The sequence below is a fragment of the Elephantulus edwardii genome, unplaced genomic scaffold, assembly GCF_000299155.1.
Source record: "Elephantulus edwardii isolate Elephantulus edwardi_28Jun2011 unplaced genomic scaffold, EleEdw1.0 scaffold00075, whole genome shotgun sequence".
Taxonomy (NCBI): Eukaryota; Metazoa; Chordata; class Mammalia; order Macroscelidea; family Macroscelididae; genus Elephantulus; species Elephantulus edwardii.
This window is the reverse complement of record NW_006399825.1, coordinates 13,679,666-13,691,229: the sequence shown is the minus strand read 5'-3', so window position 1 is coordinate 13,691,229 and position 11,564 is coordinate 13,679,666. Positions and strand designations below refer to the sequence as shown.

At 40.5% G+C, this 11,564-nt stretch overlaps 1 protein-coding gene across 1 annotated transcript in view; it reads left to right on the top strand.

Moving 5' to 3' along the window:
- Positions 1–10,927, top strand: part of DYTN (dystrotelin) — a 91,177-nt gene extending 80,250 nt beyond the window's left edge. Inside the window, exons 11-13 of the mRNA XM_006889159.1 lie at positions 547–706; positions 3,007–3,508; positions 10,824–10,927. Of these exons, the coding sequence (XP_006889221.1) occupies positions 547–706; positions 3,007–3,508; positions 10,824–10,927 (766 nt within the window). The remainder of the gene's footprint in view (positions 1–546; positions 707–3,006; positions 3,509–10,823) is intronic.
- Positions 10,928–11,564: the final 637 nt, after the last annotated feature.

Below are 11,564 nucleotides of genomic sequence, written 5' to 3'. Positions count from 1 at the left end.
CTAGGAAAACATATTTGTCCTGGAAAGGGTTAAACTGGGTGGCTCCTTGGAGGCAAGGTTTCTGAGGCTCCGTCTAACATACTTTGGACATGTGAGGAGGGACCGGTCCTTGGAAAGGGACATCATGCTTGGGAGGGTGGAGGGACAGCGCAGGAGAAGAAGGCCCTCTATGAGGTGGATTGATTCAGTGACTGGGATAATTGGGATGGGAGTGTCAGAGACAGTGCGATTGACACAGGACAGAGCGGAGTTTAGGGCTGTTGTACATAGGGTCGCTATGAGTCGCAAGCGACTCGACGGCACATAACAACAACTACAACAACAACAAGGTGATCTTTCTGAAACACCTCTACAGCCAATGAAATTATTCATAGAATTGTGTAATGATGGCTATAGAATCGACAGGGGTGCATCACAGTCAACCGTTTAACTTGGCATTGGCAGTAATCTAGATACAAGTTTTCCCAGGTTTCCTCCCACAGAGAGGATCTGGAGTACTTGCTAGAATGCTAGTTTATTATCCTTTCATACCCCTTCTGTTTGCAGATTATTTAAAAGACAGTTAAACCGATGCAAAGACAAATTGCAAGCACTGTACACCTCCCAGGAAGAAAAAAGTTGCATATTTGAAACAAAGATTCACCAGCTCACAACCAACCAGGAAAGCCTTTGGGCCAGGATTCAGCAGATGGGACAGGACCTCCAGGTACGAGGCACTAACCATCTATCTGGTCAACTTGGAAGGGTGGCTTCCAGCTTCCAGCCAAGGGAGACCTGTGGCCTGAAGACGTTCTTTACAACATTGGTTCCTAACTTTGGGTCTCAAGCTCCTTGAAGACCTTAAGGAGCTTTTGCTTTTGTGGATTCTATCTTTGCTTCAAAAAGCCATTGTTGTTGAGATGGAGACCCGCTCATAGCTGACCTTCCATTGGGTTTCTGAGGTGGTAAATCACGCCGGAGATTGTCCATCTTTCTCCAAAGGCGTCACTGGTGAATTTGAACCACTGAAGAGAGTCAGCCTTTGGGTTAGCAGCACATTCTGCCTTAGAGAAGCTAGTGGATTTGAACTGTTTGTCTTTGGACTGGGAGTGCAACTCTTTACAGCTAAGCTACCAGGAGCTCTGATGGTCTAGTGGCAAAAAGCGGCACTGCAATCCTGAAGGCACATGGTTCGAGGCCACCAGCAGCTCCACTGGAAAAATATGAGCAATGTCCTCCCATGGGATTAACTGCCTCTGAAAACTCATTGGAAGGTCAGCTATGGGTGGGTTCTGACTTGACAGTACTCAACAGCAGCATGTGTGTGTGTGTGTGTGTGTGTGTGTGTGTGTGTGTGTACACACACTTAAAATCAATTATCTATTTGTAAGAAACTTAATGAGATGTATTTGCACAACAGCTTCAATGGTGAGCTCCAATATCCCCATTCTGTGAAGCTGATGCAGGACCAGATAGTGTGTCATTCTGTTGTACACAGACTCACTCTGAGTTTGAACCAGCACAATGGCCGTGAACAACAATACTCTCACCAAAAGCATCTTTATAGATTAGAAAGCAGTCAAATTTAGGAAGACACACGTTCTCTAAAGTTAGAATTTTGTGTTTGAAAGCTCAACTGTTATAATTTGTACAAAGTACCATTAATTGTTTTCCTTGCAACAACAGTCTCATTTTGTTTATATTTGTAAAAACAACTTTCAAATACCTTTCTGAATAACCATAATTTATCAGTCTTTTTTTACATAAGAGCTTTCCCTTGAATCAAGTTATGTATTTCCCCATGCATCAGAAATATTTAAGAACATCAACACCACCGCAATACATAATTTATAATGAAGATGATCTCCGAGTAGAGGGGGGGAAAGTAGCATTTAAGGCACATTTACCACTCTATCATATACAATATTAAAAAAATGCATGCGTCGTTATTATTAATACATTTTCTACTCCATCAAGTGTGAAACTGGCACTTTTTTCCTGGACTGCATTTTCATGGTGGTGAAGATCATATAGACTGTCTGCTGATGCTACCTTGATTTGTGCTAAGCACCAGTAGCTTTATTCTTGCTTTTGCGATTTCAGTAAAATGTCAACACAGTGAAAAAGGAAACAGTATCTGAGTGTTATTAAGAAGGTAATTTGGACCACAGACCTTTAAAGGACTCTTGGGACACGTTCCCCCAACAGGGGTCTATAAAAGGGCCCTTTGAAGAATGAGCTTTGCAGGGAGCACGCCCTCTGAGATTTCCTACCCATGAATTATGAGACCCCTCACAACAAGTCTGTCTACATAGATCATTATGAACGTGGATTCTCATAACAATATTCATCTATCAATTACACATATACATAAATATTTCCCCGAAAGTCCTTAAGATGTTTCTAGAAGCTGGGCTTTCTTTAACAAAATTTCCCCAAAATTCCTGGTGATAATCCTTTTGGATGTTTTAGAATATGAACTTGGCCAGCTCTTTTTTTAAATTGATATTTTAATTAAAGATTATAGAGAATTTGGACTTCCATACGTTCATTGTTCCATACGTTCATTGTTGCACATTTTCCCCCCCACCAGTTCGCTTTCTCTTTAAGAAGAAAAAAAGTTATTTCATTGTTATACACTCCCCCCATCCCCCCAGTCCACTTTACTATGCAGCTCTTGTTCTGAACTCTTTCCACACAAATAATACTTAATCATATATCCCTTTTAAACAGTTCTCTCCCTCATCTGTTTCAGTGCAGAGTACATTATTTATACCCTCTTTTCTTAGTTTTCCCCCAAACCCGATGTCAGTCCTGTTTTATAACAATTTGGCCAGCTCTTGTAAAGAGTTTTACATTGACAGAGAATTGACAACATAAAGGGGGGAAATTATGACAATGTGTTTAGGGGATGGGAGGTAAAGCTTGGTATTCACATTTTCTGTTAGAATATTAAAATTTAATGGGCATACAGAACAATCAGATGACTATATTAATGTCTTCATAAACACTCTTGTCCTTTTCTAGGCAGTGTTGTTGCAGCCACTTCCTCCTTCATCTTCTTCCTGTCAGAACACAGCTTTGAAGAGTGAGCATTCTTTGGCTGAACGGTTTTGGAGGAAAGATGATCTTTCCCAGGTTAAGAGCAATGCTGAGGAGGGCTCAGGAGGGAATCCTGTTCTTAATGCCTCTGTAGTTGGTGGAAATGACCAACATCAGACTAATACAGAAAGAGCTCCACTGAACCCAGAATCATCACAAGGCAGTTTGCAGGAAAGGTCAAGGCCAAGCAGCAGAAAACAAAGCCATGCCCACAAGACGCAGAAGGAAACCTTTCTGGGTACTCAGGAGAGATCACTGCGGGACATCCCCCCGGTTGTCCCTGCTGCAATGAGCAGTTCTGCTCTGGCATCTGCTGAAAGAAGGAAGACTGCTAATACTGAAGAGAGGGAGGATGAGTTGGGGGAAGAAGACTTGCAAGAATTCCTGTCAAAATGTATGGACGCTTTCACTCTTAAAATGACATCAGGTAAGGTTTTCACAGTCACCAGAGGCCAAGACTTAAGGCTGTCTTTTAAAACATGATTTCCTAACATGTCAGATCAAACCAACAGCTACAGTTCTTCTAGTGAGTAACAGTCCAAGTTCTGAATCTTTTGGATGTCAGTAACATCTCTGAACTTAGGTCTCTACATCTTTTAACTGCCTGATTCATCAAGTTATTGCGAACATTGGAGGTGATACACCATGGAAGACCTTAGCATGGCACCTGCCCCATGGTCAATGTTGTTGATGGTTGCTGTCAAATCAGTTCCCACCTCCTGAGGAGTGGCCCTGCTTGTACAGAGTAGGAGTATTCCACAGGGTTTTCAAGACTGGGACATTTTGAAAGTAGATTTCCAGGCTTGAAGTACTCTTAAGTAAGGCTAGTCCAAGCCCTCAGCATTGCAACCAGTACTTGAATGCTTAACCTGTTGTGTCACCCAGGGAAATATCAAAATTCAAACTCAGTGTGGTAGAGTTGGAACCAAACCACAACTGACCCTCTGTTTTGTTTCCAAAGGAAGGGATTGTCCGTCTTCCCCCCCACTGGAAGGAATTGAACTACCAGAGAGATTCAGACTTTGCAATAGCAGCAAGATCCCCTAATGCTTATTATTTTTTTTAATTTAACTATTATTATCAGTAGCCCAAACTCATATATAATTGGAAAACCTTATGGAACTTTTTTAAAAGGAGAAATGTAATGCTTTCTAAGAGGGGAACTAATTATGTTTTCTCTGGTGGAAAAATGGTTAAGCAGTTGTCTTCTAACCACCCAGAGGACAGTGATTTGAACCCATTCGGCAGGAGAAAACTTCTCTAAAGATTAACCAAACAAAAAGCCAAAGCCACAGCTGACTCATAGTTTTGACTCACAGTCACTCTCCCTTGGGTTTCTGAGGCCGTAGTCTTTATGGGAGGAGGCTGTCTATCCTGCCAGTGGGACACGTCTCTCTGTCTTACAGGGTCACAATGAGTTGGGATTAAATCAATGGTATACAACAAACTCATACAAGGTCTAGATATTACCATCATCATCATTTTAATCATAACATATGACTCATTGTTAATTTCTAAAGTTTTTCATTTTTAATGTTTTTTTTACTATTTATTCTGATTTCTAATGACATAATCTCATTTCCAGCAAGAATGTTTTTATTACTTCAGAATCTATATATCCCTTTTTTTTTCTTTAAGAAAGCCTAAGATCTTTTCTATTGCGCCAATTGTCTTCTGATGTGTAATAAAAATAAAGGCTAACATTCTCCCAGGTCTCTATTTGAGAATATGTCTGTTGAGTGGATGCCCCAGAAATAATGACAGTTTTGTACAGACCAGCTGGAGAAGTAATTATTTGATGGCTTAAAGAACTCTTCTGTGAATGGAGTTGGACATCTAATTTTTAGATTAGAAGAAACAAGTCCATAAAGATGTCAGAAGCATATTCAGACGAAGGCACAGGCAGAAAAGAACTCTTTGTTCCCGAGTCTTCATATTTATTAGGCTGACATACAAGCTTCCACCCACTGTATTTCCATTCAAACTTCCTTGGGGTCAAGATGAGTATTGAAAGCAAAGTCAATATCCACTTGACCTTCTTTAGGAAACAATTTATATTTTAAAAAATGAGCTTTAAAGAGAAGTTTCTTTAGTCTTTGACATCATCATCTGATTTTCATTTTTTTGTTTTTGTTTCTCCTAACAAGCTTATGAAAGGTGCTGATCTCTAAACCATAGTAGTGAGGTTGGCTCACAACTATTTGGAAGATAGTTAAACTCATGACATTTATGTAGTTTGATACCTAAAGCAAAAAGGTTTTTATGTATTTAAGTGATACATACATACATATAAAGGGCCACATAGAAATATCTACTATAAGTAAAGTTATGTTTATTGTTGTTATTAACTTTGAGTTGTTATTGTTGCCATTGAGTTGAGTGTGGCTTATAGCAACCCTATGAACAATGGAACTGAACTCTGTCCTATCCAGTGCCATCCTCACACTTCCTGACACACTAGAGCCCATTGCAGCAGTCACAATGTCAGTCCACCTGGTTGTGGGCTTTACTCTCCTTTGCCGACCCTCGACCCTTTGCAGAATCATGGCCTTCTCCAAGGAATGCCCCTCCCAGCAACATGCCTAAAGTATGTGAAGTGAAGCCTCATCACCCTTGCCTCCAAAGAGTACTCTGGCTCCACCCTCTCCAAGAAATATTTCTTTGTTCTTTCGGCAGTCTGGGGGATGTTCAGTGCTCTTTTCCTACACCAAAGACATCAATTCTTCACCAATTCAGTGTTCTTCTCCAACTCAAAGGCATCAGTATTTTTCTTCTGTCATCGATATTCATTTTCCTATTCTCAGATAAATAGCAAATGATTAGAAAGACCATGTCTTGAATCAGACACACCTTCATCCTCAAACTGACATCATTAGTCCTCTATAATTTGGAGAAGTTCTTTCTTCAGACTTTCTCAATGCAATGTGTCTCCTGATTTCCCGACTGCTGCTACCAAGGGTGTTGGTTATGGATCCAAGTAAGATGAAATTGTTGACAGTTTCAATCTCTTCTCCAACCGCCATGATGTTACCTATCGGTCCAGTGAATTTTGAGTAAGAGCCAACGTATAGCTGACCTTCCAGTAGGTTTTCAGTGGCAATTAATTGCAGGGCAAGAGATTATCTATCTTCCTCCAAAGGAGAAGGTGGTTGATTTGAACCATTTGGGCTGGCAGCAAAAGTTCTTACCACTAAATCATGATAGGTCCCTAAGTTGTATCATAGAGACCAGACAGTATTAAAAGGAAAATCGTGAAAGCGTAAGTTTGTTTCTGGGTTCAGATGATGGAATAACGTGTAGAGATGAAAGGACAAAGATTTGAACTGCCAACCCAAATAATTCAAATCCACCAGCTGTTTCATGTGAAAGAGATGGGCAGTCTCCTCCTGTGTGGTTTACAGCCTCTGGAATCTCTCTGGAGTGCCATCTTTGAGTCGGTTCCAACTCAATGGCAGTAAGTTTGATAATTTTGAGACTCTTAAAAATATAAACACCTCAGAAAATGTACTCATTAGAGTCTGCATTGTGATGCTTCTGTATGAATTGACATTCTTACTGCATGAATGTGCCCATGGTAAGAGTCAAGGTGCATCTTTTCTCTTTTTGTTACTATATTGTTTTATACTCCTTGATGCTTCAATAAATACTGGCTGATACGATGTCAAAATAGTCTTGTTTCTTTTAGGCCTTTATTCATGAGACTCTGTGTTTATTTTCCTGCTTATTGTTTCCATTTTTAAGCATTGTCACTTCTGATTCAGCCAGATATTTAGCTTGTTTCCTTCCTCAGTGTGGTGTTAACAATGATCCTAGTAAGCCAAGTCTGCGTGGCTGTTGTCAGTATGGATTATAAAAATATATTATCTAATCTAACTTACTTTGGACATGTTGTGAGCAGAGACCGGTCCTTAGAGAGGGACATCATGCTTGGGAGGGTGGAGGGACAGCGCAGGAGAGGAAGGCCCTCTATGAGGTGGATTGATGCAGTGACTGGGATAATTGGGGTGGGAGTGTCAGAGACAGTGCGATTGGCACAGGACAGAGCGGAGTTTAGGGCTGTTGTACATAGGGTCGCTATGAGTCGCAGGCGACTCGATGGCACATAACAACAACAACAACAACAATTATATAATCCATTCGTGTTCACCAACATTGTACTAAATAAGTGCCAAGTGAATTCTTTTTCCGGCGGGACTTCTTTTGTATTGTTCACAGATCTTTTTATCCAACATCTCATTAGATGGTCAAGTCCGAAAAGAGTTGTGCTTACTAACCTGAAGGTAGTGCCTCTCTTGCGGTTTGACTTCACCAGTGACTCAATGGAGCGTGATGGGCAAACTTAACCCATGTGATTTACAGCCTCTGAAAACCTACTGGACACTTAGCTATGACTCAGTTCTGACTTAACAGCATTAAGTAAGAGTATAGATTAAATTCATTTAATCTATATATTTACGGACTTCCAATTTCATGCTGATCAACAGCATGCTACATGCTAGGTGTAAGCATACTGATGATAGTTTGGAAAGGGAAACAAAATAAATATACAGATTACCTTTATTTTGTTTCTCCAGCACTCTTGTGATGTAATCTGTAGACAGTTGTGCTGCTAACCCAAAGGTCAGATTCCTCCAACAGTCAGAATCCACCAACCGGGAGGAAGATGAACGTTTTTCCACCTGTGCCATCTGTGGTCTGGAAAACCCAATGGAGGGTCAGCAAGGAGTCAGAACCAACTTGATGGCAATGAATGAGTGGGTTATTTTATTTTTGACTAGTCACTGCCTCATCCAACAACAGGAGGAAGTGTCTGATAATTTTATTGTTGTGGATATGTCTAAGAGCTGATTCCAGCTCAGACAGACCCCATAGGAAAAGGTAGAACTGTCTCCATAGTTTCATTTCCTCGCCTGTAGAGCTGTATGAAAGCAGGTCACTAGGTCTTTCCTCCTGTGGACGGCTAGTGGATTCAGACTATCTACCTTCCAGTTGGTGGCCGAGTGCGGAACCATGGCACCACTCAACTAAAAGACAGTTCATTCCCATGGAGTCTGAGCCCACTCACAGCAGACCCTCCGAGGATTTTCAGAGGCTGTGAATTGTATGGGAGGAGATTGCCCATCTTGCTCTCAAGGACCGGCAGTCTAACTCCTTATTCTCTAGGCTGTCAGTTCCCCCTACCGCACCACTGGTGTTCCCCATTTTACTCTTCCAAGTTGGTTTTTGCTATTGATGTTTAGTTTGAAGAATGTTGAGAGAATTAAAAATATCTCCTGCTTGTAGCTTGCTAAGGTTTACTCAGACAAAATGTCAATATACTCACCTGGTGGCGTGATTGTTGTCGAAGCTGAGTATCGCTTTGAAATTCAGAGTTGCCTAAAAGCCCACTCATGTTGCAAATTAAGATGAACTTTGCATTCATTAAAGGTTTAATACCTAATCCAACAAACCTGATGGTCAGCTTTGGATAGTCGTTGATGTGCTGAATTAGAGTGATGCAGAATCAAGATGTAGGATAAGAGGATTTCAAGAGACCTTGAAAGCTTAATGGAAAAGAGAAAGTCATGTAGAAGGAATTCCCCAAACCTATTTAATTTCCAAACATTTGGTTGAAAATCAGTAGCACACTATTTGATCAAAACTCCCAGCAAAGATTAAGAGCGCAATAATGTTTTCTTCTGTAATGAAAATTAAGGACATAGTCCTTTGGTTTAACTTTTTGATGAAATGATTTTCTCTCCATTTTGGATTAATCTTTTCTCTGAAAATGCTACCAAAATTCTTTTACCTGTCTCTGCAATCTCTCTTTTTAGACACTGTGAGAATCAATAGTGAGAAGGAAGTGAAGTTGTTGTTGTTGTTGTTGTTATGTGCCATTGACTCACCTGCAACTCATAGTAACCCTATGCACCATGGCTCTGATCTCTGCCCTATCCTGAGTCAGTGTAACTGTCTCTGGCACACCTACCTCCCAGTCACTGCATTGACCCATCTCATCCTGGGTCTTATAATTTTAACCTCAACATATCTGGTAGTCTCCTTTCCCATCCCTGAGTTATTAAGAGACCACAGACTTTTTAAAAATGACATTCAAGTGAATTCTTTTCTCAGTGTGATTGGATTCCTGATGATATAGGTATTTTTTGTCTCACAGCTCCTTAGGTCTGTCTGTATGGACTGTATATTATATTAGGGAGTTCTGGTGATGTTATCCACAGGGAGTTGCATTGTTAACCCAAATGTCATGCTTTTCTGGGTGTTTGAATCCACCAGGGAGAAAGTATACCTTTCCTTTTTTAATTACCTATGATCTTTTTTCTGTTGTTTAATTACATAACTAAGGTTATGAATATACTCACTATAAAATTAAATTGCAGAATTATATGAATTTTAAAAATCATTTCACCACCATTCCATCCACCTTCATCTTCTGTTTTGTCAGAGGTAACCACTGTTAACAATTCAATATTTTGTATGCATATATGTATGCCTTGACTTTTTTTTTCACTTGGCATATGTTTTAGACACTTGACAATGAAGATCATAGGGTATAAATATGCCAGAAAGTATGTATTCATCTATAATTTAGTTGATTTCATTTCTTTTTCATTATCACTAAAGTGCTTGGTGAGTATCCTTGTGCCATATTTCTTTGTGGTTTTGTTGTTGTGTACCCTTGAGTCACAAGCAACACATAGCTGATCCTCCATCTGGTTTTCAGAAGCCATGAATTGCACAGGAGGTGACTGCCCGTCTTTGTCCAGCTAAAGCTGCTGGTGGATTGTGCCTGCCTAGGGTTGGCAGCGCACTTCCTTTCTAATAGGACACCAGAGCTCCCGTACTTCTTTGCATTCCTTTATAAATATGTTTTTCTAAGATTAATTTCTAGAAAAGCACTGTTAGCCTATTATGCATATCAGACTTTTGTTTAATAACTTCCAAATTTGCAGGTCATTCTAAATTACAGTCCCTTTTCAAATAGGTCATAGGTGACTACTCAAACCATTCATTGAGTCGCTGTTAAGTTGTTGTTGTTAAGTACTGTCGAGTTGAGTAGGACTCATAGCGACCGTATGAACAATGGGTCTGAAACCTGCCCTGTCCTGTGTCATCCTCACCACCTCTCCAACACGTGAGCCCATTGCCACCGTCACTGTGTCTGTCCATCTTTTCAAGGGTCTGAAAGTGTGATCCCTGTTCCAACATCATCAGTATCACCTGATAACTTGCTAGACATGCTGAATCATTCACTTAGTCGTTCTTGTTGTTGATTGCCATCAAGTCAAGCATGACTCATAGCAACCCTATGAACAAAAGGCCTGAAGGCTTTCTATAACTATCGTCTTTCATCAAAGTTCATAGAGTTTCCAGAGGCATGTGGTTTAGAAAGTGGATGCCACTCCTGCTTGCAAAATGGACCTAGTAATCTGCTTTGGGTGATTCTGATAGACACTGGAACTTGAGACCTACAGTTCTAGGGTGAGCTTCTTGGCAACTCGTATCTGTTCTAGGTGTCACGAGAAGAAGCCCTTTAAAACTCCACAGGCTGGATGAATTACTAGTGTTACTCAGGGTAAATAACAGTCATCTTCATCACTAGCTAGCTTAGGGAAAGGACAATGTCATCAGGAACTGAGGAGAGATAGGTTCTATCTCTCTCCAGTACTAGAGCTTTATAAAGATCTGCTTGAGAACGTCTGGGTGCCCTTCTCTGAAAACCTCTCCTGTTTGTTCAATTTCAGGTTCCCAGGCTTCGGTAAACACGGACCTGTACTTTGGAGCTGAGAAGGTGGGCAGGGCTTTCTCTGCCCTGATTGATCAAATCACCTTACCCAGCCTGAAGTGAAAGGAGCCCAGGCACAAAGAACCATGTGTGATAATTTAATATATCTTTAAAATCTATGTTTGAAAACATTTCAATTTCTCCCTCTATGTGAAATGTGAAACTAAAATAAAACAAAACACCACCGACTTGTCATTTCACTACTATCCAGTTGATCTTTACTCAAATCAGCCCTTTCTCAGTTTCCAAGGTTGTAAATCTGAATGCAAGGAGACTAGCCCTCTTTTTCCTAGGGAACCGGGTATGGATTTGAACCACCAGAGCCAGGCAGACTTTCGGTTAGTAGAACATCACATTACAAATTACAGCACCAGAATTCTAATCTAAAATACGAGACATTTTATTTTACTCTCTCTGTTCATGTATCTTATTTCCACAGAATAAAACCTTGGACATAGAGGTTAGTAAGAGGCAGGAGGAAAAAAGAGGAGGAAGAGCCAAGTTCAACAGGGAACCATTCTGACTTTTTATATCTTGGGAGTAGTTTTCAAGTGTGTGTTTTGCCTGAATGAATGTCACTATCTCCTTCAAGTATTGTTTAGATTAGTGACTTGATGGGCTGGTTTTCTAGCTGCATGCTCTAGGGGAATAGGCTTTGCAGATCCCTCTCTCCTAGAAGGAGCAACAACAAGAAACATCA